The sequence below is a fragment of the Arachis hypogaea genome, chromosome 10, assembly GCF_003086295.3.
Source record: "Arachis hypogaea cultivar Tifrunner chromosome 10, arahy.Tifrunner.gnm2.J5K5, whole genome shotgun sequence".
Lineage (NCBI taxonomy): Eukaryota > Viridiplantae > Streptophyta > Magnoliopsida > Fabales > Fabaceae > Arachis > Arachis hypogaea.
The window spans coordinates 3235383-3260294 of NC_092045.1; the positions used below are offsets into that span (position 1 = coordinate 3235383).

General features: G+C 32.3%; 4 protein-coding genes across 5 annotated transcripts; 3 read left to right on the forward strand and 1 right to left on the reverse strand.

Moving 5' to 3' along the window:
- The first annotated feature begins 840 nt into the window (after positions 1-840).
- Positions 841-3280, forward strand: LOC112714669 (uncharacterized). Its single transcript, XM_025766308.3, has one exon. It carries the CDS (start codon positions 1301-1303, stop codon positions 3026-3028), a length of 1728 nt encoding a protein of 575 aa, XP_025622093.1. The 5' UTR covers positions 841-1300; the 3' UTR covers positions 3029-3280.
- A 515-nt stretch (positions 3281-3795) lies between these two features.
- Positions 3796-6958, reverse strand: LOC112714670 (vesicle-associated protein 4-2-like). The gene is made up of 7 exons (XM_072204438.1): positions 5790-6958; positions 5231-5301; positions 4934-5015; positions 4718-4830; positions 4543-4620; positions 4299-4418; positions 3796-4223 (listed from the first exon to the last, which is right to left on the reverse strand). The coding sequence occupies exons 1-4, from the start codon at positions 5932-5934 to the stop codon at positions 4730-4732; spliced, it is 399 nt and encodes a 132-aa protein (XP_072060539.1). The 5' UTR covers positions 5935-6958; the 3' UTR covers positions 3796-4223; positions 4299-4418; positions 4543-4620; positions 4718-4729.
- Positions 6959-8914: 1956 nt separating this feature from the next.
- On the forward strand, positions 8915-12602 carry LOC112714671 (putative 3'(2'),5'-bisphosphate nucleotidase, mitochondrial). Of its 2 annotated transcripts, XM_072204437.1 has the most exons (10): positions 8922-9234; positions 9307-9408; positions 9478-9580; positions 9834-10045; positions 10256-10315; positions 10639-11015; positions 11125-11203; positions 11285-11335; positions 11450-11565; positions 12255-12602. In XM_072204437.1, the coding sequence occupies exons 1-10, from the start codon at positions 9142-9144 to the stop codon at positions 12274-12276; spliced, it is 1215 nt and encodes a 404-aa protein (XP_072060538.1). In that variant the 5' UTR covers positions 8922-9141; the 3' UTR covers positions 12277-12602. The 2 variants fall into 2 exon arrangements, with proteins under 2 accessions (XP_025622094.1, XP_072060538.1); XM_025766309.3 differs by lacking the exon at positions 12255-12602 and having other exon boundaries at positions 8915-9234; positions 11450-11865.
- Positions 12603-17251: 4649 nt separating this feature from the next.
- Positions 17252-18908, forward strand: LOC112714673 (transcription factor MYB102). The gene is made up of 3 exons (XM_025766313.2): positions 17252-17672; positions 17742-17871; positions 17961-18908. The coding sequence occupies exons 1-3, from the start codon at positions 17540-17542 to the stop codon at positions 18733-18735; spliced, it is 1038 nt and encodes a 345-aa protein (XP_025622098.1). The 5' UTR covers positions 17252-17539; the 3' UTR covers positions 18736-18908.
- The last annotated feature ends 6004 nt before the right edge of the window (positions 18909-24912 follow it).

Consider the following 24912-nt stretch of genomic DNA (forward strand, 5'->3'; position numbering starts at 1 on the left):
ACAGTTCTGTCTCTCTTTTTTGTTCTTACTTCGCTTTCATAGCTAAATACCACTCTCATGATCATATCCTTTATTTATTGTAACCTCTAATTCATCTCATTTCACCAGTTTTGCTTCCTTGCATTAAAAGCACAGCAAAATAACTACTTCAACGAATTAATGCAACAAGGTACTTTTAACATGCATACATATTTATTACTTGTACTATTATTACTCTGCATCCTTGATTATTTAATTATCATCACCCAAATATTATAAATTAAAAGAAAAACACCAAATCATTTGTAAATGCTTTTTATTACCATTGTTTTAGAAAAATCAACAATCATAAACTGAAACAGAGCTAGCTCATTGGACAAGACAAAAATGCAACATTTTCTTCATTATATACCAAAATTAAAAATGCAGGGGAAAAAAAATCATCTTGAGTTGGATCCAGTCAACTGATTTAATTTCAGATTTGACATAGTATGTAACTATGTATGTATGGAACTTAGTAAATGGCAGCATATATATGCTGCTCATATACGGCAAAAATGTATGTATGTAAATGTAACTATGCAGCATATATATTACTCTTACTTTTCCTTGGTATTCTTTTTACTTGTAACGAATCAACGTTGTCACCACATTATTAGGACGGGTAGATTAATTTAACCTAAACACATACTTAAAAAGTTGCTGAAGCTAACTAGAGTGAGAGTAAGGTTAACAAGGTAGCTGACAGCTTGGTGTAATGTAATGCAGTAATGGGATTAACCGCAAAGTATGACCCTGCTATTTAATATTTTAAACAAAAAGAAAACCCTTAACAAATCTAATTTTCCTCTGAAATAAGTCAATAACTGTTAACTGCCATCAGTATCACATTAAAAAATTTCCATAAAGGCACATTTAGCAACAATACATGCATTGCTTGCCAGTTGCTTATTTGGCTGACTTGTCCTTTTTGTTACAAGATTCACAAATCACTCCCCCTATATAAAGTTGTATTTAAAATAATCAATCAAAATTAGTGACTAATAACTCACCATAAAAAAAACATCCTCTAAATGGGGCCTGTGTCTTCAGTGAGTTGCCCTATTCATTGACAATGACCAAACTGTCCTCACCAGGCGAAGCAGGAATTCAATGCGAGTGAGGGTAAATAAGTAAATGGGGAGAGTAGAATCCAACTGCAATGTAAGGATAAGTATAGATCTGCTCTCACAAACTACGTTCTCTCTCAGATTCCACAACCACCGTCGTTTCGCCGGAAAATGGCTTTGTTGCACCACAACCACTGACAACTCCAGCTATTATGGGCTACGATGAACAACTCAAACCGTGCCGGAATAACTTGCCGGAATCCTCCAATCCCCGGCGAGTCGTCAACCTTATTTCATCCCTAATCTCCCTCTCCCTCTCGATTAGGGTCTTCGCCGGAAAATGGCAACTGATTCGCAACAAGCTCGAGGAGCTGTACTCCGGTCTAGTCGGAGCCGACGACGACCCTTCACTCTCCGGCGTTCTCCCTGCGATCCTCTCCACCGCGGAGGAGTGTTCCGACCTAGCTCGCCGCTGCACCGATCTGACATACAGCGGGAAGCTTCTTATGCAGAGCGACTTAGAGGTGGTTTTCGCGAAGCTCCATTGCCATGTGAAGAAGCTGTCTGAGATGTACACGAAGGGTGTTCTCACACACAGCTACGCTCTGGTGGTCTCGAAGCCTGGACTTGGAGCTTCCAAAGAGGACATGAGGTTCTTCGTGAGGGACCTACTCACCAGAATGAAGGTTGGCGATGTTAGTATGAAGAAGCAGGCATTGATCAACCTCCACGAAGTTGCTTCCGAAGACGACAAGTACGTGAAGGTGATTGTTGAAGTCGGTGACGTTGTTCATGTTCTGGTTGATTTTCTAGGGTCCTCTGAGTTGGAGATTCAACAAGAGTCTGCAAAGGTAGTTTCTTTGATTGCGAGGTTTGATTCTTATAAAGGAGTTCTTGTTGGCGCTGGCGTTGTTGCGCCTTTGGTTAAGGTTTTGGAGTGTTCAAGTGAGACTGGCAAAGTTGCTGCTGCCTTGTGTCTGCAGAGTTTGACTGAGAATTCCGATAATGCTTGGTCGGTTTCCGCTCACGGCGGCGTCACGGCGTTGTTGAAGATTTGTGGCGGTGTAGATTGCAGAGCAGAATTGGTTTGTCCTGCTTGTGGAGTTCTGAGGAATCTGGTTGGTGTTGAAGAGATTAAGAGGTTCATGGTTGATGAAGGTGCGGTTTCAAGCTTCATTAGGCTTATGAGGTCAAGGGACGAAGCGATTCAGGTGAGTTCCATTGAGTTTCTTCAGAGTATTGCATCCGGAGATGAGTCATTGGTTAAGCAGATTGTTGTTAGAGAAGGCGGGGTTCGTGTTTTGCTGCGACTTTTGGATCCTAAATGGCCTTGTTCTTCCAAAACAAGAGAGGTAGTGATGAGGGTTATTGAGAATTTGTTCTTCTCTTGGTCTAGTTGTGTCACTATTTTGATGAGCTATGGTTTTGTGGATCAATTGATGTACTATATTCGAAACGGCGACGTTTCTGTTCAAGAATTGGCTCTCAAAGTTGCGTTTAGATTGTGTGGAACATGTGAAGATGCTAAGAAAGCTCTAGGTGATGCTGGATTCATGGCAGATCTTGTTAAGTTTCTAAATGTGAAATCATTCGAGGTTCGAGAAATGGCGGCCGAGGCACTCTCCGGGATGGTTATGGTTGCCAAGAACAGGAAGAGGTTTGTGCAAGATGATGAAAGCATTGCTCTTCTTCTGCAGTTGTTGGATCCAGAGGAGGGGAATTCAGGTAACAACAAGTTCTTGATCTCTGTATTGATGTCATTGACGCATTGCAACAGTGGGAGGAAGAAGATTGTGAGTTCTGGGTATGCTAAGAACATAGAGAGGCTTGCATCAGAATCTCAAGTTTCTTCTGCTGAAGCAAAGAGACTTGTCAGGAAGCTATCCACCAATACATTCCGCACCTTGCTCAGTGGAATCTGGCACCACCACCACTCTTGAATGTAATTCTTTTGAATCATTAACTGATTATTTTTTACATCATGTCATTCTAAGCTGTGCTAATTTTCTGTTTCCACTTTTTTTCAAATTTTATTTGCCTGGCACATGACAAGAGTAGTACAGGCTCTCTGTTGAGATTGTAACAAGAATTAGTGAAGAAAAAAAGAAGTTATATTGTTAATTATATGATGATATAAAAGAATGTAATTACTATTTACTAATGGCAGTTATACATACAGATTAGTTGTGTTTTGGAAGTGTTCCAGATATATTATTTGGTTGTTTGTGTATGCATACGTGTGTGATCACATGGAGAAGACATGAATGCTTCAGGGGCATGTGAGATGTGTCAATCTTACTTTTTCTCTATCCAACATCTAATCCAACGTTATATACAAAGAAGATAGCGATGGATGAGTTTTCCTTGTCTATATTGTTTTGTCTCTTAGCTAGGTTTGCCTAATCTTTTACAATATCAAATTTCTTTTTTGTCAATTCAATCAATAAATGTACAATACGACCAAGCAAGCATGCTTGTTGCCCGGCAAACTTCAGATAAGACAAGAAAATTGAACCAAAACAATTCAATATTGATTAAATGGTTTAAGTAATAAAAGTTGTATTTGGATTAAGATATGTTTTTTATCTAGTAATAAGCGCTTGATCTAACAATCTGTGTGATAATGTTTGGTTGTTATGGGGCATGTATGGAACCAATGAATGGGAAACATGTGATGGAGTAAAGTAGGTTGGGAATGGGAGCTGAGTTGTTAATGGAACGAGGAGGAAGGCACAGTGAATTCGTGTCGTGCAATTTCCAACCTCTCATCTCAAATGGATGATTTCATTCATTGTGTTCATTGAAGCCATGAAGGAAGCACTTTCTTGTGCTATACTATACTATTACTAACCATATATGCTAGCTCCAAGGCTCTTGAATTTGATGGAAAAAATAAATACATGGAAATATAGTATATGTTTATTTATTAAAAAAATTCCTAACAACCAATGAATGGAGAATTGTGCATTGTGGGGTAGGTCTCAACGAACTTGAACAGTAGTTTAGTAACTAGTAGATGCATTAAAATGCAACCAAGTTGAGTGTGCATGTTGAGGCTAATGTTCAATTCTAACATTCGCTATACAGAGTCCCCTGCTGCTCTTGCTTTGCCAGGTACCTTTCCCTTCTCTCTTTCTACAAAGCCAATCAGAATGAATATGAATAAATACATATATAGCTCAATTGAAACTTGAAAGTAAGCATACTCACCCATTCATCTATGACAAGCCCTTCACTCATAATCCTAGGACCAGCATCTTCCGGAGGCTTCCTACGCGCCTCCATAGCAGCGTCGGCCTCAGCTAGCTGTCGATTCAGTTTCGCCAGAGCCTTCTCAATGACATAATTACAACCTCAATTAGTAGACTGAGATAATAACAGTGTGTCTCAATTACATTAAGCAAGATATGCTTAAATGAACAAGTGCAGTGTAAGAGTGATAATCAGCACTTACAGAACTAGGACGCTCTGGATCCAGAAAAACAACCTGCAAAATCTGCTCTACGATCACTTTGTCTATCTGTTCATCGAACTGTGTACAGAGAGAATCAAAACCATTGATTTAGAGTCAGAACAACACTCAGGAATTCGCAAAAATATAAGCTCATAAACAAGATTAATTAACTAACCAGCTCAGGGATCTAGTCCATTGGTCCTTTGACCTTCAAGCTCATGATTTTAAATTTGAGTGCAGGTTTTTGTGGTTTTTCATTGTTTTCTGGAGGCTCTACAAACTTGAACACTAGCAAACCAATAACAAATTGGTGTTTATGACAATGTCAAGTTCTGCACAAAAAGTGCAAAGAAATATAGATAAATGAAGACAGAAATTCATTGATTATTACCGGTTGCAATTAGACTCTCGCCTGGCGAAAGAATAGCCCCAGGTGGACGCATGAAACAACTTTTGGGTGCAGTAGTTTGAAACTAAATAAGAAGAACAAATAAATATTGTTAAAATATAGTACATGTTTGAGGGTATAGAACACAAAAATCATTAATTCATATAGTAATAAATGGATTACAACATTTTGTAGAGCTGTGACAATTTTAAGACTTTCTGAAAGTTCGTTGTAACTCAAAATTTCAAATCAGGAATACAAGATTTAAAAACCAGGTGCATAGCACATGTTTCATTATACCTTGAAAGCTACATGGGATTTGCTGGTGTTTTTAATTTTGATGGCACTTCTAACCTGCTTTCCCGGCTCATCTACACATAATACGAAAATTAGAAAGATGAACAGCATAACATAAATCATATGAAGCACTAGAATACAGTTAAATCCGTGCATGAATAGGAGAATAGCGAACACAAACAAGAAATCATGCACATAGTTAAAAGTGCATACACACAGAAATTCCAAGAGAATCCAAGAAATAAGAAACCAATATATCTTTTTACAAATTTTCACAATTCAAAGCAACCCCATTTTATCTCAGATTTATTATGGCTATCATTCAAAATTAACTACTCATCAGATGGGGATAGAAACTACCAATTGGAATCGAAAAGGGGAGGTTCTGTAGGAAAATTGAGTAAATAAAATAACTCTCTGTTTCTTTCAAAGGATATGAAAACAGGGGAATTGAATTAACCGATAGAAATGGAAGAAATCCTTTGATGAAAAGTGCTTATCAAGCATGTACATGAAGCGGGTAAAGTCAGAATTATGTGATCAGTGATGGTATGATGCATACAAAGTAAGAAGAGCTTGTTGGAAGGATCAAGCTTGAGACGACGAGGGGTTGGGAGAAGCAACTTGGCAAGTGAGGAAAGTGAACTGAACTTGGTGAAGAAGTTGCAGGTGCTGCTGCCTTGTACAGATTCTTGAGGTGTGGCCATGATGATATACTGAACCCAACACAGTCACAACACACATACATAAAATTAAAGCAGAGGAATGCTATATGGAAGCAAGAAAGCAAGGAAGAGAATATAATAAGAATATGGTGGTAAACGTCGTCGTTGACCGTTGACCCTTCTCTGTCTCTCTCTCTCTATCTCAAGTGTGAACTAGTTAAGAGAGAAAGAGGGGGTTAATGGGTTATGCTTATGGGTCCCATTTCTCATTTCCCATTTCTTAGAGCCACTTAGCTTGCTGAAGGAGGGAGAAGAAGATTGCCATGCATGCATCAAAAGTGGTAATTTAGAACGAGATTTCATCTATCTATAAAAAGAGAGAAAATTAATAGACTCTAGTTATTAGCGAGGTTGGTAACGTGATTGGGACGATGGACATCATCCTATACTTTGTGTGGGAAACCGCGTTTTTACTCCTCAGTCCAACAACAAGAATCAGAATGGCACAAGGTGCTATCTAACTTGGTCCTGAATTTTATAATGTCTATAACTTGTCTAATCTTTACTTAATTTATTTTTTTTTTATATTTTTCAAATTAAATATTAATTTTTAATCATTTTTAATAAGAAGAATTCTTATAAGAAGAATTTTTTAAACGTTCATGTTTCAATAATTTTAGTTGTTGATTTTAATTATAAAAAATATATATAATATATATTAATTGAGATTAATTGTTAAAATTAAAATTTGAAAAACTTTCATGTCTTTTGGTACATGAGTCAAAATTCTTATCTATGAAGTTAGAATTTAAAAGATTCCTGAGTGACGAAGGAATAATGGTGAACCAATATATTCCAATAACATGTAAAATTATACGAATCATTTCCATATGAGTTAAACAATGATACTGCTAGCAGCAACACTTGAAAGACAAAGGAGAAGCATTCCATATCAGAAAACGTGTAATCGCGAATCCGAAAATATTGAGTAACAAAGAAGCGACACTCTTGGCACATTTTACCAGGCCACTAGAATCCAATGCCAAAAAAGAGTGACACCAGTTCCACACACTCTCTCTCTCTTTAACATAATAATAATTATCCCTTCAAAAAAGCAAAAGAAAATGAAGGGGGTTACAACATGAACTCGGAATCATCCCACTGAAGAACCGCAGAGGCAACGTTCTGCTCCCTTTTGAGTTTGTCTTTAAGGAACCAATCACACACTTTCCCAGCATTCAGCTCTTCAATTGTACACCCTTCTTGCTCTGATATCACTCTCAATAAATTTAGAGACGATATCTATCACCATATAACAACATGAAACAATAAGAGTCAAATTTAGTATACATTGATAGGTGAAATTGTGCAAGGTGAGATAGCTAATAGGTACCGTTAAACGGCATAGAAAACGCTCATGTGAGCTCAAACCAGACATCTCCACCAAACCAGCTTCTTCGAGTGTCAAGAAGGTTCTCTTGTCGGGGTTCTTGTCTCCTTGTTGTCCGCCACTATTGCTGCATTTAACTTGTCTTGTATTTGGTGTTGGTGATGATACCTTCCTTGGCCTTGCTTTGTAACTCCTAATAAGCTTTGAAGGGTTTAAGAGACATGTTGATTGAATTTGAACACAGGCTTTATAGGGATGTAGTGAAATCATTAGCTCTACTTGTTGAGAACAGAGACACAGTGGTATTCACCTTCTTCAGATTGTGGATGTTGCATGAGTCGTTAGGGACTTATCTTTTTCGAGGATTATCCATTTTTCTTATTTTTAGTGGAGGAGAGAAATGCAAATATTTCGCATTGGGCCATTCTTTTTGGTCCAATAATAGTGGGCCTAGTGTTCAAACACTTGAAGAAAATTAGGAAGTCTACCCTTGTATTGTGTGTGTCTGAAAAAAAAAATACATAGAAAGGGCCGGATATAATAATATGTCTAATTTTTCATTCATATAAGATTTACAAGCTTGGATAGAGAGAAAATAGAAATTAAAAATAGGTACATATTTAATTGGGACCCCAGCAGCTCAAGTACATGACGGTACGTAGAGACTCTTCAGCCTGTTTGATCTTGTGGGAGTCGGAAGATTTGATAGCAGATGAGTTACAAGATGAAGATGAGAATCGCCTTGCTTGCTTTGAGGAAGGAGAGCATGCAGAGTCCTTGAGAGACTTTAAGGTTGAGTAGTCACACTTGCTTCTTTGATCCTTCATTCCTTGAACCACTCTTACCCCTGCCTGGTACATCACCCTACTCATGTACCTCAAGCTCATAATAATTACAATCACCTTCGGAAATTGAGAATGATGGGTATTCAATATTGGATTATTGCCTTATTGGCTAAGGTTACGTCGGGATTTATAAGAAAACAGAAAGCGGGTCAAGCAACCGGATGACGGTGTGGAAAGTGGAAACAACCGGCTCAAACAGTCAAGACGTGGCCACCCATTTTGCCCAGTTTCCTAAGAACCATGGGCCCTATTGCCCTATTCTATGGGTACCGGACACGTGTCGGTTTCAGCCATCATTTGAGATTATCACACAAATCTTACCACGTAGGATGCTGGAACTTTAACGTGGCTAGTCTTAATCAAAATGTACTTATCTTCAAATTTACCAACTAGGCAACTTTTGTGTACATTCTGCGGAAGATATTTTGGAAGAGTCGTGAATGAATGTTATGGTGTTTAAAAAGTTGTGTTTATTTATTAAAAATAGTTAAAAATTATTATTTAAATTAAAAAATATAAGACTAAATAATTTTTAAAAATTAAAATTTATTACAAAATTTAAATTAAGTAAAATTTAGATAAAAATTCATAGGCAGTATAGAATTAGTCGCGTCGTGGATTGTGGACCCACAGATTTTCTTTCGTTCCATTATCGCCTACATGAATAGATGATAGATATATCATAAAAAAAAATAGATGATAGGTACATATATATATTTTTTTATTATGACTATTTCTTCCGAAAATTCTCCTTTTAATCGTTTGGTGAGTCCATCAAAAATCGAATATATTAATATTTATTTAACTACTGAGTTGTGACCTGATCCATCCCCGTAATTTATTTTATTATCATTGAATTGATTGCCTAATGCAACCTGATTAAAGAATCAGACTTAACACAATTATAAAAAAGAGTAAAAGCCCAACCCAATAAAAATAGATGGGCCAAGTGGGCCCAATAGTGGCCGCCGTTTCCTCGTCAGAGAAGAGTGAGTGAGCAATAGTAATCGCGTAATGGATATGGTGCCGGTGGTGGTGCGTTCCGCCTCTCACGTCTCCGCCTACCGATACTTGGACCACCGCCACGGTACCTCCCCACGCTTCCAAGTAAGGTCTCTTCCATATTCCACTCTTCTTCCCTGTATCTTTCACTCATTTCATTCGATTGCATTGCATTAGGTTAGGGCCAAGCTCCCATTTGAGCAGCAAGATGCCAAGTATTACCAACACCTGGAGGCTGCTGTCCACGTTGTTCAGAGGGCTTGCCGTCTCTGCCTCCATGTATACATCAATTATATTCTTTTCCTTTCCTTCAGGCATTCCAAATATCATGTATCATGCACTTTGCAGGTGAAATCATCTCTCTTTTCAACTGACGCCAATGTTCATCAAAAGAATGACCAGACTCCCGTCACCGTCGCAGATTTCGGAGTTCAGGCTCTCATCAGTTTTGGTACTAACATTATTCCATTTCCATGTCTATCTCGTCTCTATAATTGTGGAGAGGAACACACTGAAAAACTCTGAAGATGCGATGCGATTCATTAATAGATTCTTGTATAGTGAGATAGGCGAATTAGTCACTCTATATCAGTTATATTTATATAACCAACCTGGTATTTCTGAGCAGCACTTGCATTTGAAATCATTTATCAGAAATTAATCAGAAAACCTTGGTGATATATCTTGTGTTATTACAAACATAGAGTTAAACAAGCTGTTCCCGTCAATACCTCTGGTGGCTGAGGAGGACTCTGCCTACTTGCGATCAAGAAACTTAGCAGGTTCTGTGCTTGATGCAATCACCGCTATAGATAGTCCCACTTCCAAACCATTGACACAAGATGATGTGCTAGAAGCAATTGATAGAGGAGGCAAAGATGCTTTTTTATTTGGATCAGAACCGGCTACGTATTGGGTGTGTATGTCTAACCAATTCAATCAAATACTATGAGATGGTTGTTCACATTGCATATCTATACATCACTAAATGATGATGAGTTCCCGGTTTTCTATATGGATTCCTAGGATCTATATATACTAAGTTTTAATGTTGGAAATTCATAGAGTTACATCTTATTGTGATGTTCCTCACATAACTTATTCTGAGTCCATTGAATAATTATAGGTGCTTGATCCAATTGATGGCACACGTGGATTTGTAAAAGCTGGCAAAGCCTTATATGTGGTAAGTGTCAATGAAGGTTGATTTGAGTCTCCAACTCTCCATAGACACTGAAATTTTTTCATATGATAGTATACAATATAGACAATTCCCTGAAGCTTCCGTTTGCAAGATCTCCTATGTAAACCTTTGCTTGTGATAGTGCTTATAATGTATATTCCGCCTATGGTATAGTTCATAACACAATGGTGTATCTATATCAGAAGATAAGGTATACTTGCGTTGAATTTATTTTCTTTGTAGTATGTCATAGGTTTATCTAACTTTGCCACTATCTTCATCATAGTCTGAGGGAATTCCAAATAAAAAAAACACTAAACATACAGGTTGGTTTGGCTCTTGTGGTTGAGGGAGAGATTGTAGCTGGTGTTATGGGCTGCCCCAACTGGCAGGAAGATTTTTCCAAGAAATCCCCAACTGAACTTGAGGAGGTTGCAGACATGCTTTCTCCATCAGGAACTATAATGATTGCTCACATAGGCTGTGGAACGTGGACAAAAAGGTTGAATAGTATGCCGAAATTACCTAGTGTTTGGACCAGATGTTTTGTGGATGGGTCTAACTTAGTACAGAAGGCACACTTCTGTATTCCAGATAGCCAAACTTGGGAATCTTTGCCACTATCGTCATCATTTAATGCAACAAACAATGTCGATGATGTGGGGGACAACCAAGTTCTTCTTTTGGCAGCATGCTGTGGAAGGTCCAATATATGATCTATATTTGTTTCCAACTTTAATAAATTCTAGCAAAACTTAGAGCATTCTAGCTAAGTGCTGCGAGAGTTGACATTATTGTGAACCAATGCACAGTTTATGCAAGTATTTGATGGTGGCCTCAGGTAGGGCATCTGTTTTCATTCTCCGAGCAAAAGAGAAGACCATTATAAAGGTAGCCTATCAATTTTTAATCTATCATTTGGTTCTTAATTTATTCAGTGAAATTTTATTTATTCTTCTTGGTCCTGTGTAGGCTTGGGACCATGCTGTTGGCATGATATGCGTTCATGAAGCTGGTGGAAAGGTATCGTTTCCTATGTTGTTTGAATGTTATGATTTAATTGGGTTTAGTGAATTGCTTGATATATAATTGTACTTATGTCTAGTATATTACAGTTTAGTTTCTATGCTTTGTTAGATAACTGACTGGAGCGGGAGTGAAATAGATCTTGCTGCAGATCAAGCTGGTCGGCGGGTTATATTTCCGTTCGGGGGAGTCCTTGTCACCAACGGCTGTTTACATCATCAGATTCTGGAAATTATCTCTCACTCTACAACTTCATCACTTTGATGTTGTGGATTGATCATTTATTCATTTTCAACTATTTTAATTTGGCTATAATTCCGTCCGGTCAATCTCTCCTCACCAAATGAGGAGGTTGATAAAGTGAAAAAATAAAAACTACAAATTCAATGGTGCTAAACTCTCATTTTCTCACTCTATTAATCTTCCCATTGTAAAGAATCTTTTCCCACAACCCCCCTCCCTCTCAACTCTCAAGTGTGTACACAGTTGCCATTTCAATTAATTACCCAACATATTCTTAACCGTAATCACATAAATGAATTGAACCCCCATTTTATCATCATGTAACTGGTTACAAAACAATTTTTTGTAGGTGCTTACTTTGATGCACATTGGAAATATACATATAGAGGAGAGAGTAAAAATCATGTTTTTTAGATATTCTTTTTTCTTTTTTCTTTTTCTTTGTACCTACTCTGTATTTCATGTATGTTTTCACTGTGTGTGCCAGTGTGAACCATTTTTGTATACTATATTATTTACTTTACCAAAAATAATGTGAATTCATGTTGCATATATTATTCCTGCATGCTGCATTTTTTGTTATACCACTTTTTTTTTATTAAGAAATATATTATTTTTGTAATAATTTACTGGGCTTGGAGTTGAGGTTCTAATCTATCACTCTATCAGTACAGGACCAAAATGATCAACAGTAGACATGTAGAGGCATGTGAGACTCAGACCAAAAATAACAAATAAATAACGTTCCAAAAAGGAGGAAACTACGCAAATTCTAAAGCACCCATGGGCCCAGCCGAGGCTTGGAGCTAGTGGTAGTATCTGCTGCCTCACAAGAAGCTGTACCTGAGTTCAAGTCCTATGAGAAAAAAAATGATCCCTTAAATGAACTCATGTAGTATATGACAATGCCTCCCTTAAATGAAACTAGGTAGACAAAAGAGGTGGGGATTAGTTGGCTCTTTATGTGCACATCCAATCCAATTAATAAATGATAAATATGTATCATACTTTTTTGGTTCAACCAAGTATTGATGTCTATTAAAATTGCACCAATACAAGATGGACACGATTAGATTTCGTCTCCGGATTAATATGATTACCACTTAAGAAATCACCCTATTTCTTCTTGCATGCACTTACTTGTCCCCTATATGCGTAATTTAATTATTCATAATTCATATTCACATATAAACATGTGGTCCATTTCTTCCCCTATTTCATTATTTTTATACATAGGATAAGAAGACTCTTATAAACCCTGATTTATGCAGGAAACTGAGGAGAGTTCTCGAGCTCCATTATTTTTATTTCACAAGCAGCAAATCAGCTTTGCTCATCTTTGTTAAATTATATATATGTTTGTATTATCATCAATCCATTTTTGGACCAGACTCAGTTCTTACCAATGGAATTAACAGAAGATGATGATGGAATTAAAAAAAGTACGTGTTAACATAGTAGTGCTACCTACCTCTCTAGTGGCGTAAGCTTCGGATCTCGTATCTGTAAATAATGCTAAAAAATGTTAAGGAAAGTGTCCTCTAAACAAATTAAATAACATCAACTACTGTTCTTACTACTTATTATCAAAGTTTGTTGGAACTAAAAAAACCTATATACGGGAGAAATAAATAATTATTATTTCAAGTAGTAGTGCTACAAAACGTTCTCTATTTGGGGGACAAAATCTAGCCAATAATCCAGGCACTAAGCTATAAAATAATTTGTTACCTGACACATGACACAGTGGCCTCTAGGGAACATTATCTAGCGTGTGATATTTTTTTTAATTAATTAGTTTTAATTGTAGATGAGATAAAGTCTGGTTTCAATTATCCAAAAAAAAAAACAAGAAAAGAAAAAGAAGGTTAAGACATTTTTAGTTTAACTTTTAACATCAATAATGGTTGTATTATTATTTAATTTGTGTGCCCAGAGGAGGAAAACTAGCAAGCATGCCAAGAGAATACTAGAGTTAGGTTAAAATAAATTAATGGTGGCTATCTTCCAGGAGAAATAATGTAAATATATGAATTAGGGAAACAAATCCAGTATAGTCCCGAGACATGATTAAATTAATGTTTGACTTTATACCTTTTTGTAATATTAGGAAAGGTTGGGTTAGAACCTTTAAGACATTATTTCCACATTAACCAATAGTAAGTTAACAGCTTATCATTTTTGTTTTCAATGAATGAATACAAAAGTAGTGATAAAAACAAAAGCATCAGCATCATCCAATTGGAATGCATTTGACCATTATAATAATGAACTAACCAATACTACCAAGGAATCAAGAGAATAATTTTGCATTATTTTTAATTAAAAATTTGTCTTTCTTTTCTTATGAAGTAATTCAGGTAAATGTAGGTCATAGAAGCCAGCTTCACCGTAGTAGGCACTAGGCAATGAGTCATACCCTTTCAAATTAAAAAGAAAAAATAAAAAATGAAAATACAAGATCCTTTTCTATATAGGGAGATGAGATATAAATTATAATCGTCATATTTGGTTCCGTGGCAGTTTGTGAAACGTATGATGAACGATGAGATAAACTTTGATAACTCAATGACGTTCTCTTTACTTTTAGATGGAGTGGAGGAGTGATCAAACATTATAAAACGACATATGTATGTTTCTGGAATTTTCCAAGCAATCTTCTCATTAATGATCTTCAACTGAGCTTACTTTCCAGTTAGTAGAATTCCAAAACTCTTTCATCATTCTTGCTTGATAGCAATTGAGATTCATTAAGGATTTAGTTAATATGATTCTTAAAGATATATTAATAAATTTATCTATTGAAAAAAAATTATAAATTTAAATTTTAAATTGAGAGCCACTCAGATAAAAACATTTAAAACGTTTTTTTTAAAGATATTTTTTAGTAATTAAAATTTAGTATATATAATCGATTAAACTGTGTTATTTTTGTCAAAATTAAGCCTAATAAATTAACTTGATCGAAAAGATGGTCAATCAAATCTTGAACCGATCTAAATTTATTTTTTTATAGAAAATAACTATAATATTTTTATTATAGAAAATAATTAAAATATTCTTATTTTTTTATATATATATATATATAGTAAATAACTAGAATTTAGGATTTTTAAAATTAATATATATAATAGGAGTATTTTAATTATTTTTTATAATAAGAGTATTGTAGTCTTTTTTATAAAATATATTAATTTAGATCAGTTTAAGATTTGATTTACCATTTTTTTCGGTTAAATTAATTTATTTGACCTAATTTTAATAAAAATAACACAATTTAATTAATTATATGTGTTAAATTTTAATTATTAAAAAATATCTTTAAGAAAAGACGTTTTAGACGTCTTTATCTGAATGACTCCCTTTTGAATTACTTATTTGTTATATATTTATATTAACGTGAAAAATAAAAAAATATATTAATAGTAATTTTAGCATATATCTTTAAATTAGATATTAATTAAACCCTTTAGTTATTCTTACTTCTTGAATTGAATTGAATTGACCTGATAGTTCTTCTAGCTTCTGATTATCTCCGTTATTCACTTAGAAAAATGGGAGGAAACTGTCAATTAGAAAAATGGACCTCATAATTCAAGAAATGGAAAATTTTCCCTAATGACAATATATTAGAGATAAAAGTCTCCCCACCATCCATCATGTCAATATGTTCGGGAATTGGATAACTCTCTCCAAGTTGTAGAACCTTAGAACATAATATAATTATAGACAATTCTATGGTGCTTTTGTTTGGTGTTTAATTTTTGTCTAAATTATTTTTTATAATAATTTTAAAATATTTAAAATTTTTAATTTTTATACTTTTAAATTTAGAATTAATTATTTTATTCATTTTAGTAATTAGACAATACTTTTTAAGCACCATAGCAAGCACTTATAATTATATATTATATATAATATAGACTATTTCTTGCTTCCAGCATAAATCAAAATACACCAAGTGTAGGGGAATAATGCATTTCTAAAGTTAAGTTAAGTTATATATATATATATATATATATATATATATATATATATATATATATATATATATATATATATATATATTAAAAATCTAAAAAACCGTCTCCTAATCCGTGAACCACAATTTCAAAAAAATGATGAAAGGTACAGGAGTTAGAAAGCATCCAGTAAAATTAAGATGTCGGTCTCAACGTGGACTAAAAATTAAATCATCTCTACAATGGGGGGTTCTTACGAGTTGGAACCTTAATTTAATTATTGAATCCCTTCTCTCGTGCTCAATTTTCTATGAATCAATAATAATCTCACATATTTCTTCTGCTTTCGTTTTCTAGCTATATACACTGCTTTCATTAATCAACAATATACGTTGAGAGTGAGTATTACATTGTTGACTTGTAAATTGTTTGTATAGCTGCCAATAATAATAGTACCTTTGTATTACGAGACAAAGTTTTCCTTGCTTAGTGACCAATTACTTGTTACCAAGTGTTAGATGCTCTAAGGTACTATATACAGCCTAAGTCTCACAAAGGTTAGCATGTGATTTAACTAGCTACCATATATATATGTCCCTTTTTAATATGAATCTCCTGGGAAGTTAATGAAATATTTGTACAATGTGTATAATAGATTATTTATTTGGTTTAATATAAGTTAAAAAATAAATATTTAAAATAAAATATTAATTTCTCATATACAATATACTCATACTATCCCGAATAAACATCCGAGTATCAGAAATAATAAACATCTAATATCCTACTGAATCGAATATCTCTATACTCTCGTTATAGTACAGATACTCCATTAACTACTCCCTATACTTCTTCTTTTAATATATGTCACACGCTTGTAAATTTCAAGGGATACATATATATAGGATCAAACTATGCTAAAAAAGAGTAACTTTATCCGTAACGTTGGAGAGTATTAAATCATTTTTTAATTATTATTTAATATTTAAACAAATAAAAATTTTAATATATATTATTTTTGTAAACATTAAAAAGTAAAAATAATTTTTTATTTAAAAATATCTAGAAAGATAATTAAAGAGATGAGTCAAGACTCTTGTCTCCTAATTATTATTTTTTTTTGAAATAAAAAAACTCTTGTATCAAATAAATAAATATCACACTAATATATATATAATATTCCCATCATACATAATAAATGTGCGTATAAATTTTCATGCTTCGACAATACACCGATCTCTATTATTGGTTCGGTGTATTAAATGCTCATCCCAATCTTCTTTGCATTTATTATACACATATTTCATACCTTCATGGCTGCATATATCACTAAAGTACTTAGCTTGATCATGAGATAATAATAGAACAGATGCCAGACTAAATTTTCGTTTTTAGGAAATTACAATATTATTGAATAAACGTATCTATATAAAGTGCACTTCAGATCTGAGCTAGCTAGCAAGCCATGCAAGATAAAATGAAAAGTTTGAGGCAAAAGCAAGAAATTAATAAAGAAAAGGGAAGAGGCCCATGCAATAATAATGCATATATATAAATTAAAAGAAGAAAATGATTATCAACGCCGTGGAGTCCCAGTAACACATCGATATTAATACATAGAGGGGGCACGTGGCATTTCCATGTCGATTACAGCTTGTATGAATCCATAAAGGTATAGAGAGTTCACACTCCCCGGAAAATGATAATTAAAATAACACATACATACGTACAAATTAGTAAATGCAAAATTTAATATCAAAACATAGATACGTAATAATCCAACAATCCCAGTGATATGATCCAAAGATTTTAATTTAATTATAAGAGACACGTAGCCATTTGGGATAACGGAGGCCGGCACCGAATCCCTTTGACTTGGTTTTGTTTCTTCCTAGGCTTTGTTCCTATTTATACACAACCCAACTATATACTATACGTTCCATTATTACGGACCCTGTTATCTTGTAATTAATAACTTCTTTTATCTTTTCTCATCATGGGAAGAGCACCTTGTTGTGACAAAAATGGCCTCAAGAAAGGGCCATGGACTCCCGAGGAGGATCAAAAACTTATTGATTATATTCAAAAACATGGATATGGAAACTGGAGGACTCTCCCAAAGAATGCTGGTATGTAATATAATTCTCCTCTTTAATTTAATTATTTTGTTACACAACTAATAATAACATATTTTATAGGGTTGCAAAGATGTGGAAAGAGTTGCCGTCTACGGTGGACAAACTATCTCCGGCCAGATATCAAGCGTGGTCGGTTCTCATTTGAAGAGGAAGAGACAATCATTCAACTACATAGCATTCTTGGCAACAAGTAATAATAATTAACGATTTTTAATTATATATCAACTTCACGTGAAGTTAACTGTACTTCATGAGTGATAATAACGATTATTATTGTAGGTGGTCTGCGATTGCTTCTCGGCTACCAGGAAGAACGGATAATGAAATAAAGAATTACTGGAACACTCACATAAGGAAGAGGCTTCTGAGAATGGGAATTGATCCTGTGACACACAGTCCAAGACTTGATCTCTTGGATCTCACTTCCATTCTAAGCTCTTCTCTCTATGGAGATAATAATAATTCTTCACCAATCAACATCCAAAGGCTCCTTACCATGCACCCTATGGTGAACCCGCAGCTTCTCAAGTTAGCTTCCTCTATCATCTCTTCTCAACAACATGATGAAAGCCTTGACTTCACTTCTTATCATAATAATCATTATGATAACCCTCAAATTCAGAACCAGAACCAGATCCAGAACCAAACAGAACAAGAACAACACTTTGTTCAAACTCATCAAGAGCCGGTGACTTGTGTCTCATTGCCACGTTTCATTGAACCAAACAATAATAACAATGTGAACGCATACCCGTTCAATGGAATTGATTTAAGTTCCTTAACAGAAGAAGATTATATCGTCCCTCAATTATCGAGCTATGATTATTATAGTTCTGATAATAATAATCTTCTAGTGGGTCCTTCATCATTGTCAGAAGCTTCAACAACCTTCCATTCAAGCCCCACAACGTTGAATTCGAACATCAATGGTAGCAGCAGCACCGAGGATGAGAGTAGTAGTGACAACATGTTGAGATTTCAAATCCCAGATGTTTTGGATGTCACTCAGTTTTGTGATGATAATAATGTTGTTTCAGATTATTATTATTATTAGTGAATTTTCATCGACCGAAAAGCAAGGTTGATTATCTAGCTAGGAATTGAAGGTAGACAAACCAGGGATCGGATCCTTTGTTTGGTGTTGATATATTTATTACTTGTAACATTTTCTAAACTTTTATTTTATTAATATCATTATTCATCATTATTGGTGATATTGTATTTAAATTTTCTTAATTGTATGCTTTGTTTATTGTTCTTGTTAGGATATAGTGATGATGATGTTTATGTCCTAATCGCTTTTCTATTTTTTTTTAATCAAAATGTTTCTATTATTGCTGTGTCGGTTTGCATGTCTGTTTGTGCTTTTCTTAGATTTGTAACCCGATTTAGCGGGGTTTACTTAAACAAACCACTAAACCAGTGTAATTAATATATATACTAATTATATATTAAAATTAATTACTAAAATTAATTATCAGTATAAAATATAAAATATATATTAAATTAATTATAATAATTAATTTTAGGATATAAATAATATTTTTATATATTATATTATCCGCCACTCCAATGCATGCTTGACTTGTGTTTCCTCATATAATAATTAAAAAATAGCAAAACTTAAAAATATTTAAAATTGAAGATTATTGTACTCATGCCAATATTTAAATGAATTTAGCTAATGACAGCAAGTAGTGTTTTCAATATGACAACAACAATTAAAAAAATTAAAGAAGTTAAGTTTTTAAATTTAAAGGTATTTATTATTTTAAACAAAACTCCAAAAAATTATACATTAAATTTTTTTAATTAATTCCATGAAAAAATAATATTTGCTAATAGTGAAGAAAACTCTGTTCAGATTTTTTTATTATCAATATCGATCATCAGCTACAGCATGTTTCACAGCATGTAGACTATTTAATTTAGTTTATTTAACTCTTGGATGCATAGCAGTTAATTGACTGTTTAATAATTTAATTTAATTGATTGCTTCATATATGATTAGCAGGAATTAAAAGTGCATAATTTTTTAGTTGCCCTTTCTTGAATTAGCAATATATCATCAAAAATAGAAAGGTAAAAGCAGACGGAAAAATTAAAATAAAAAAAAACTAAAGCATAGGGAATATATAATAATAATAATATATAAATATATGGAGATCTAGTAGAAGCTAAGAGAAGATAAATTAATAGTATTTGGAAACACAATGATTGAATTTGAAGGCGGAGGCGGGAGAGGTGGTGGCGAGAGAGGGGAAGATCCCGGCGAGGTAAGCGGCGGTGGGATGCCGGAAGACGTGGAATGGACACGTGTTGGGGACAGGTGTGAAGAGTAAGTGTCAAATCACGCAGACTTATAATAATGAGAGTAATAATATGATTTGCATGGAGATTATGAGTAATTGGAAACTGGAATGGAACAACTTTGACCAAAATAGTTTGGAAGGACACGTGTCAAACTCTCACTCACTGACACCGCCACATTTTGCTTTTCATTTAAAATCTAGGCGAGGTTCCTGTGCTCTCTGGTCGACTTGTATTTCATTTATTTAGCGTCACCATTAATAAATGCTTAGGAATACTAATATTAATTGGATCAGCATTTGAGACAAGCCCACACTCAATAATGCATGGCATGCCCAAATGGATACTGTTCATGCAAAATAATCCAAATTTTAAATCACAAGCTAAGTGTTGTTAAAATGTTAAATTTAAAATATTATTGGGAAAAAGGAATATATTTTATGAAAAATATTATTCGTTGATGTCCTAAGCGTGTCTTGTTGTCTTTTTGATAAAAATATATTATAATAAAATTTTTTGAAATAGTAACAGATTTTAACGATCAAATAATCAATTAATTTTTTTAATAACAAATAAAAAAAATTAGTCTCTAAATCAATTGTTAAAAAAAATTTAACGATCAATTTAGCAACTAAAAAGTGAATCGCTATTTTGAAATCGATTTCAACAGTAGATTTTATTAGCGATTTATTTAAATTGAATTTAATTTGATAGCATTAATTAAAAATCAATCACTACCTGTTAATCATAGATTAAAATTTTTGTAATCAACTAGTCGTTAAATCGATTTTTAAAAATTTAGCGATTGATTATTCTTAAAATTTTTTAGATTTTTAAAATAAAAAAATCGATTATTATTTCAATAATTTTTAAAATAATATATTATTCAATATTTAAATTCTTATCATCGACTTAATTTGTATATTTAAAGCATCAACTACGAACTACAGTGGAACACTACTTGAACAGATAGGGGCATAAATCATTGATTTGCGTGCAATACAATAATATGTTTCATCATGATTGAGTTGAAAAAAAGTATGGTGTTGCTCTTCCCCGGAAACGTGAGTTTGTAGTACTACTATTTTCAATTTTCAACATTCAACAATTACTTATTAATTTTTTTTAAGGGAAAACAAAAAATGAAAATAGCACTATCCAATAATATACATTATGTACTAAAGAAGCTATATATCGTAATCAGAACGTGGAGAAAAATGCATTAATTATTACAACAACATATATGAAATTTATTTATGGTAGAATTGAGTCCAGAAAAAACAAAACAAAGCAGCCTTCGTCATTTCCTACGGACTATAAAAAGGAATGCGTTTTTAATGTGCCGTTGTAAATTAACTATTAAAATAAAATATATATTAAAATATAAATATATATTAAAAATAAATTAAATTACATGTATATTTATAATTAATTTTTTTTACTAATTATAATTAATTTTTTTACTAATTATATTAATAACTAATATAAAAATGAATTTGGATGATTTCGCATGTGGTTCTCATGGACTAATTATTATTGATAGTGTCTTAAAACAAAAATTGGAGCCAAGACATTGTTGAGAAGCAAACAAATGATGAATAGTGAATGTTATGGTATTTAAAAAATGGTGTTTATTTATTTAAAAGGTTAAAATTTAATATTTAATTTAAAAAATATAAAAATAAATTATTTTAAAAAATTTAAAATTTATCATAAAAAATAAATTAGACAAAAATTAAGTAATAATTAATAGGCATCATAGAATTCGCCATCCATGGAACCCACTTTCCTTTTTGCATTGTGTTTGGACTTGTTGTCCAATGTGCACACGTCTCCGAAATGGGGGATGCTTCCATAAAGACGCAGAAAACGTCTTTTTTTAAAGATATTTTTTAATAATTAAAATTTAACACATATAATAATTTAAATTATGTTATTTTTATCAAAATTAGGTCAGAAAAATTAATTTGATAAATGAATAGTGAATCAAATTTTGAATATGTCTAAATTAATATTATTTTTTATAAAAAATTACTACAATACCCCTATTATATAAAATGATTAAAATACTCTTATTATGTATATTAATTTTGAAAATCCTAAATTCTAGCCCTTTTTCTCTATTGTTATAAGGTTAGAATTTAAAGTTTTTAAAATTAATATATATATATATATATATATATATATATATATATATATAACAGAGATATTTTAGTTGTGTTTTATAATAGGGATATTATAGTAATTTTTTATAAAAAATATTAATTTACACCAATTCAAAATTTAATTTATTAATTTTTGTGCTAAACTGATTTGTCCACTCTAATTTTAATAAAAATAATATAATTTAACTGATTATATGTGTTAAATTTTAATTTTTAAAAAACATCTTTAGAAAAAGACGTTTTTAACATCTTTATTTAAGTGGCTCCCCTCCGAAATACATACATACATACATGGCACATGCTTTATGCAACATGCACCAATTAAATCCCTTGGTCATGCCGACTATGATCATCATCACTACTTTCTTAGCTAATTTATACTTACACTCGTATTTCTAATCACAATTTCTAATAAATATTTTATGTGAAAATTCAGGCGCAGTCGACTTCACCTGAAATTAATAGTTAAAAGTTGTTAGATAAAAATTTAGTCAAATAAATTAAATTATCTAATAACTCTCAGTTATTCACTTTAAGTAAAGTCTAACTGTACCTGAATTTTTACTATTATTTTAATATGAATATCCTTAACAGGTGTTCTTTGCAACATCCTTAGGTTGCTGGACCACCAAAATTAACAACTAATAATATGGAAATATTTGCAGATGCTCCGTGATTCACACATCACATACAGTTTTTCTATTTATCCGATAATTAGACTTCTCCTCTAATTATCATCCCTTCGTTTAATTTGGTCAACTCGATATTTTCAGCCACATACATTAATGTCATTCGTAAGACCTGCAACGATATGATATGTCACCTTCTTTAGCTTTAATTCTATTGCCTTTCTCCTAACTCCCACCATTCCAAGCTATCAAGTAATTAATCATTAATCACAATAGATCCAAGAAATTTTGCTCTATTTTAAAGCATGCATAATTTCTACTCTACTAATTAAAAACATGTATAGTTACTTTCAGTTTTGTATACAATTTTTAAAAGGTCTTTTGGCAATTATATTAGAGAAAGTGTTGAGAAAACTAATAATATTACATGTCCATTATTTAATATAAAAATATATTTAAAATTTTAAAAATACTAATATTAAAAATTTAATTAAAAAATATCGAAATTCAAATTCGACAATGAATTTTATAATCATAGTAAGTTATTATAGTATTGGTTGAAATTGACTATGATAGTGTTGGTTTTTTTAGCATTGCTCATTATGTTATTATAAAAATTATAAAAAAAGATTTACTTTCTACTACTTTGATTAAATGTAATAATTAATCAGTAAAAATATTAAATATATTAAAATCTTTTAATTTTATCTCCTTATTAATTAAAGAATGTCTTTATAACCGTAATAATTCTCAAAATTCATTTTTAAAAGATATTACATACGAATAAATAACTGCTACGTACTGATTCTAAAGTATTAATTAGAATATGAAATCTACTTTAATTAACATGCAAATATTTTGCTTCTCATCCGTACAGTTGACACATGTAAGCCATTCGTCACATTTACGTCAACAAGAAGCTCATTGACTAATTTGCACAAACATGATCAAAGGTGTTAATTTGTCATTATAATATTGGATGATATTGGAGAGATATGGTACGTGTCCGGAAAACAACGACATACATATGCATAATCTCTCTCTCTATATATATACACTAGGTATACGCGGAACGAATCAGATTGAATATAGGCAAAAATTCGATCGATTTGTATAATTTTTATCGAATTAGATCAAATATGATATCCGTATTTTTTAATATCAAATTAGATATCAAATATTGGATATATTCACATAATTGAATATTTTCTTTTTAATCATATTTTTATATAAAAAATTCAATAAAAATATTTCTTTCATACTTTTAAACTTATTTATTCCTAAAATATTTTTAATCAAATTTTTTCTAGAATAAAATAATACAATATATGAATACTAATTACTAACTAAAATATAAAAACAAGTAAATATAATATCAAACATATATATATATTTATTTATTTTTAATTATTATCGTGCGGATATACGGATCCGTGAATCGAATATGCGGATGTAGAGCAAATATCCGTGATCCAATCCGATCGATATGCGGATCGAATCGTATCCATAATTTTCGGATCGGATGTAGATATTTACCGCAAATTTGCAAATACGATCCAATTTATGAACACCCCTAATATATACTCATGCAGTGTGTATTATATTAAGAGTGGTGCTAAATATTATTATTTTTAATTAATATTTAATTTATAACAATTTATATTTATAAAAAAAATTTACACAAAAAATATATAATTTAAATTTTACATGCATAAATTAATAAAATTTAACAATTTAATGTTTATATAAATTAAATAATAACAAAAAAAATATTAAAAATTATTGTCCACAAAGTAAGTTTATCTTATATTATTGATACTCTTTGACTCGCATAAATAAGTTATTAGACCCTCGCTTTCTGTCTCGACCGCCCAAAGAAAAAGGTGCTTTCAATTCAAAAACTTCAAATGTTTTGAATAAGTAAACTCATAAAGTGGCTTCATGTCTTCGCTTGAGTTTCTCATTTTCCTTCATCCATCTATCTCTAGTTTATGTCAATTGTCAATTTTATCTGTCTTTTTATACGAGTAGCAGAATGTGGAGAAATATAGCCATGGTGGGGCGCTTTTCTAGTCCCATTATTACGGCTATATATTGACTAGTATTTAATTTGTTGTATTAATTAGA

Bases quoted from the DNA above. Each gene is read 5' to 3' on its own strand.
- LOC112714669 (XM_025766308.3), top strand. From the start codon at position 1,301: ATGGGCTACGATGAACAACTCAAACCGTGCCGGAATAACTTGCCGGAA.
- LOC112714670 (XM_072204438.1), bottom strand. From the start codon at position 5,934: ATGGCCACACCTCAAGAATCTGTACAAGGCAGCAGCACCTGCAACTTC. The intron at 5,016-5,230 runs GTATAATGAAAC...CTTCTTATTTAG, and splicing joins AATCCCATGTAGCTTTCAAG to TTTCAAACTACTGCACCCAA. The intron at 4,831-4,933 runs GTAATAATCAAT...TTGGTTTGCTAG, and splicing joins CGAGAGTCTAATTGCAACCG to TGTTCAAGTTTGTAGAGCCT.
- LOC112714671 (XM_025766309.3), top strand. From the start codon at position 9,142: ATGGATATGGTGCCGGTGGTGGTGCGTTCCGCCTCTCACGTCTCCGCC. The intron at 9,235-9,306 runs GTAAGGTCTCTT...GCATTGCATTAG, and splicing joins GTACCTCCCCACGCTTCCAA to GTTAGGGCCAAGCTCCCATT. The intron at 9,581-9,833 runs GTACTAACATTA...TTACAAACATAG, and splicing joins TCAGGCTCTCATCAGTTTTG to AGTTAAACAAGCTGTTCCCG.
- LOC112714673 (XM_025766313.2), top strand. From the start codon at position 17,540: ATGGGAAGAGCACCTTGTTGTGACAAAAATGGCCTCAAGAAAGGGCCA. The intron at 17,673-17,741 runs GTATGTAATATA...CATATTTTATAG, and splicing joins GACTCTCCCAAAGAATGCTG to GGTTGCAAAGATGTGGAAAG. The intron at 17,872-17,960 runs GTAATAATAATT...TTATTATTGTAG, and splicing joins CATAGCATTCTTGGCAACAA to GTGGTCTGCGATTGCTTCTC.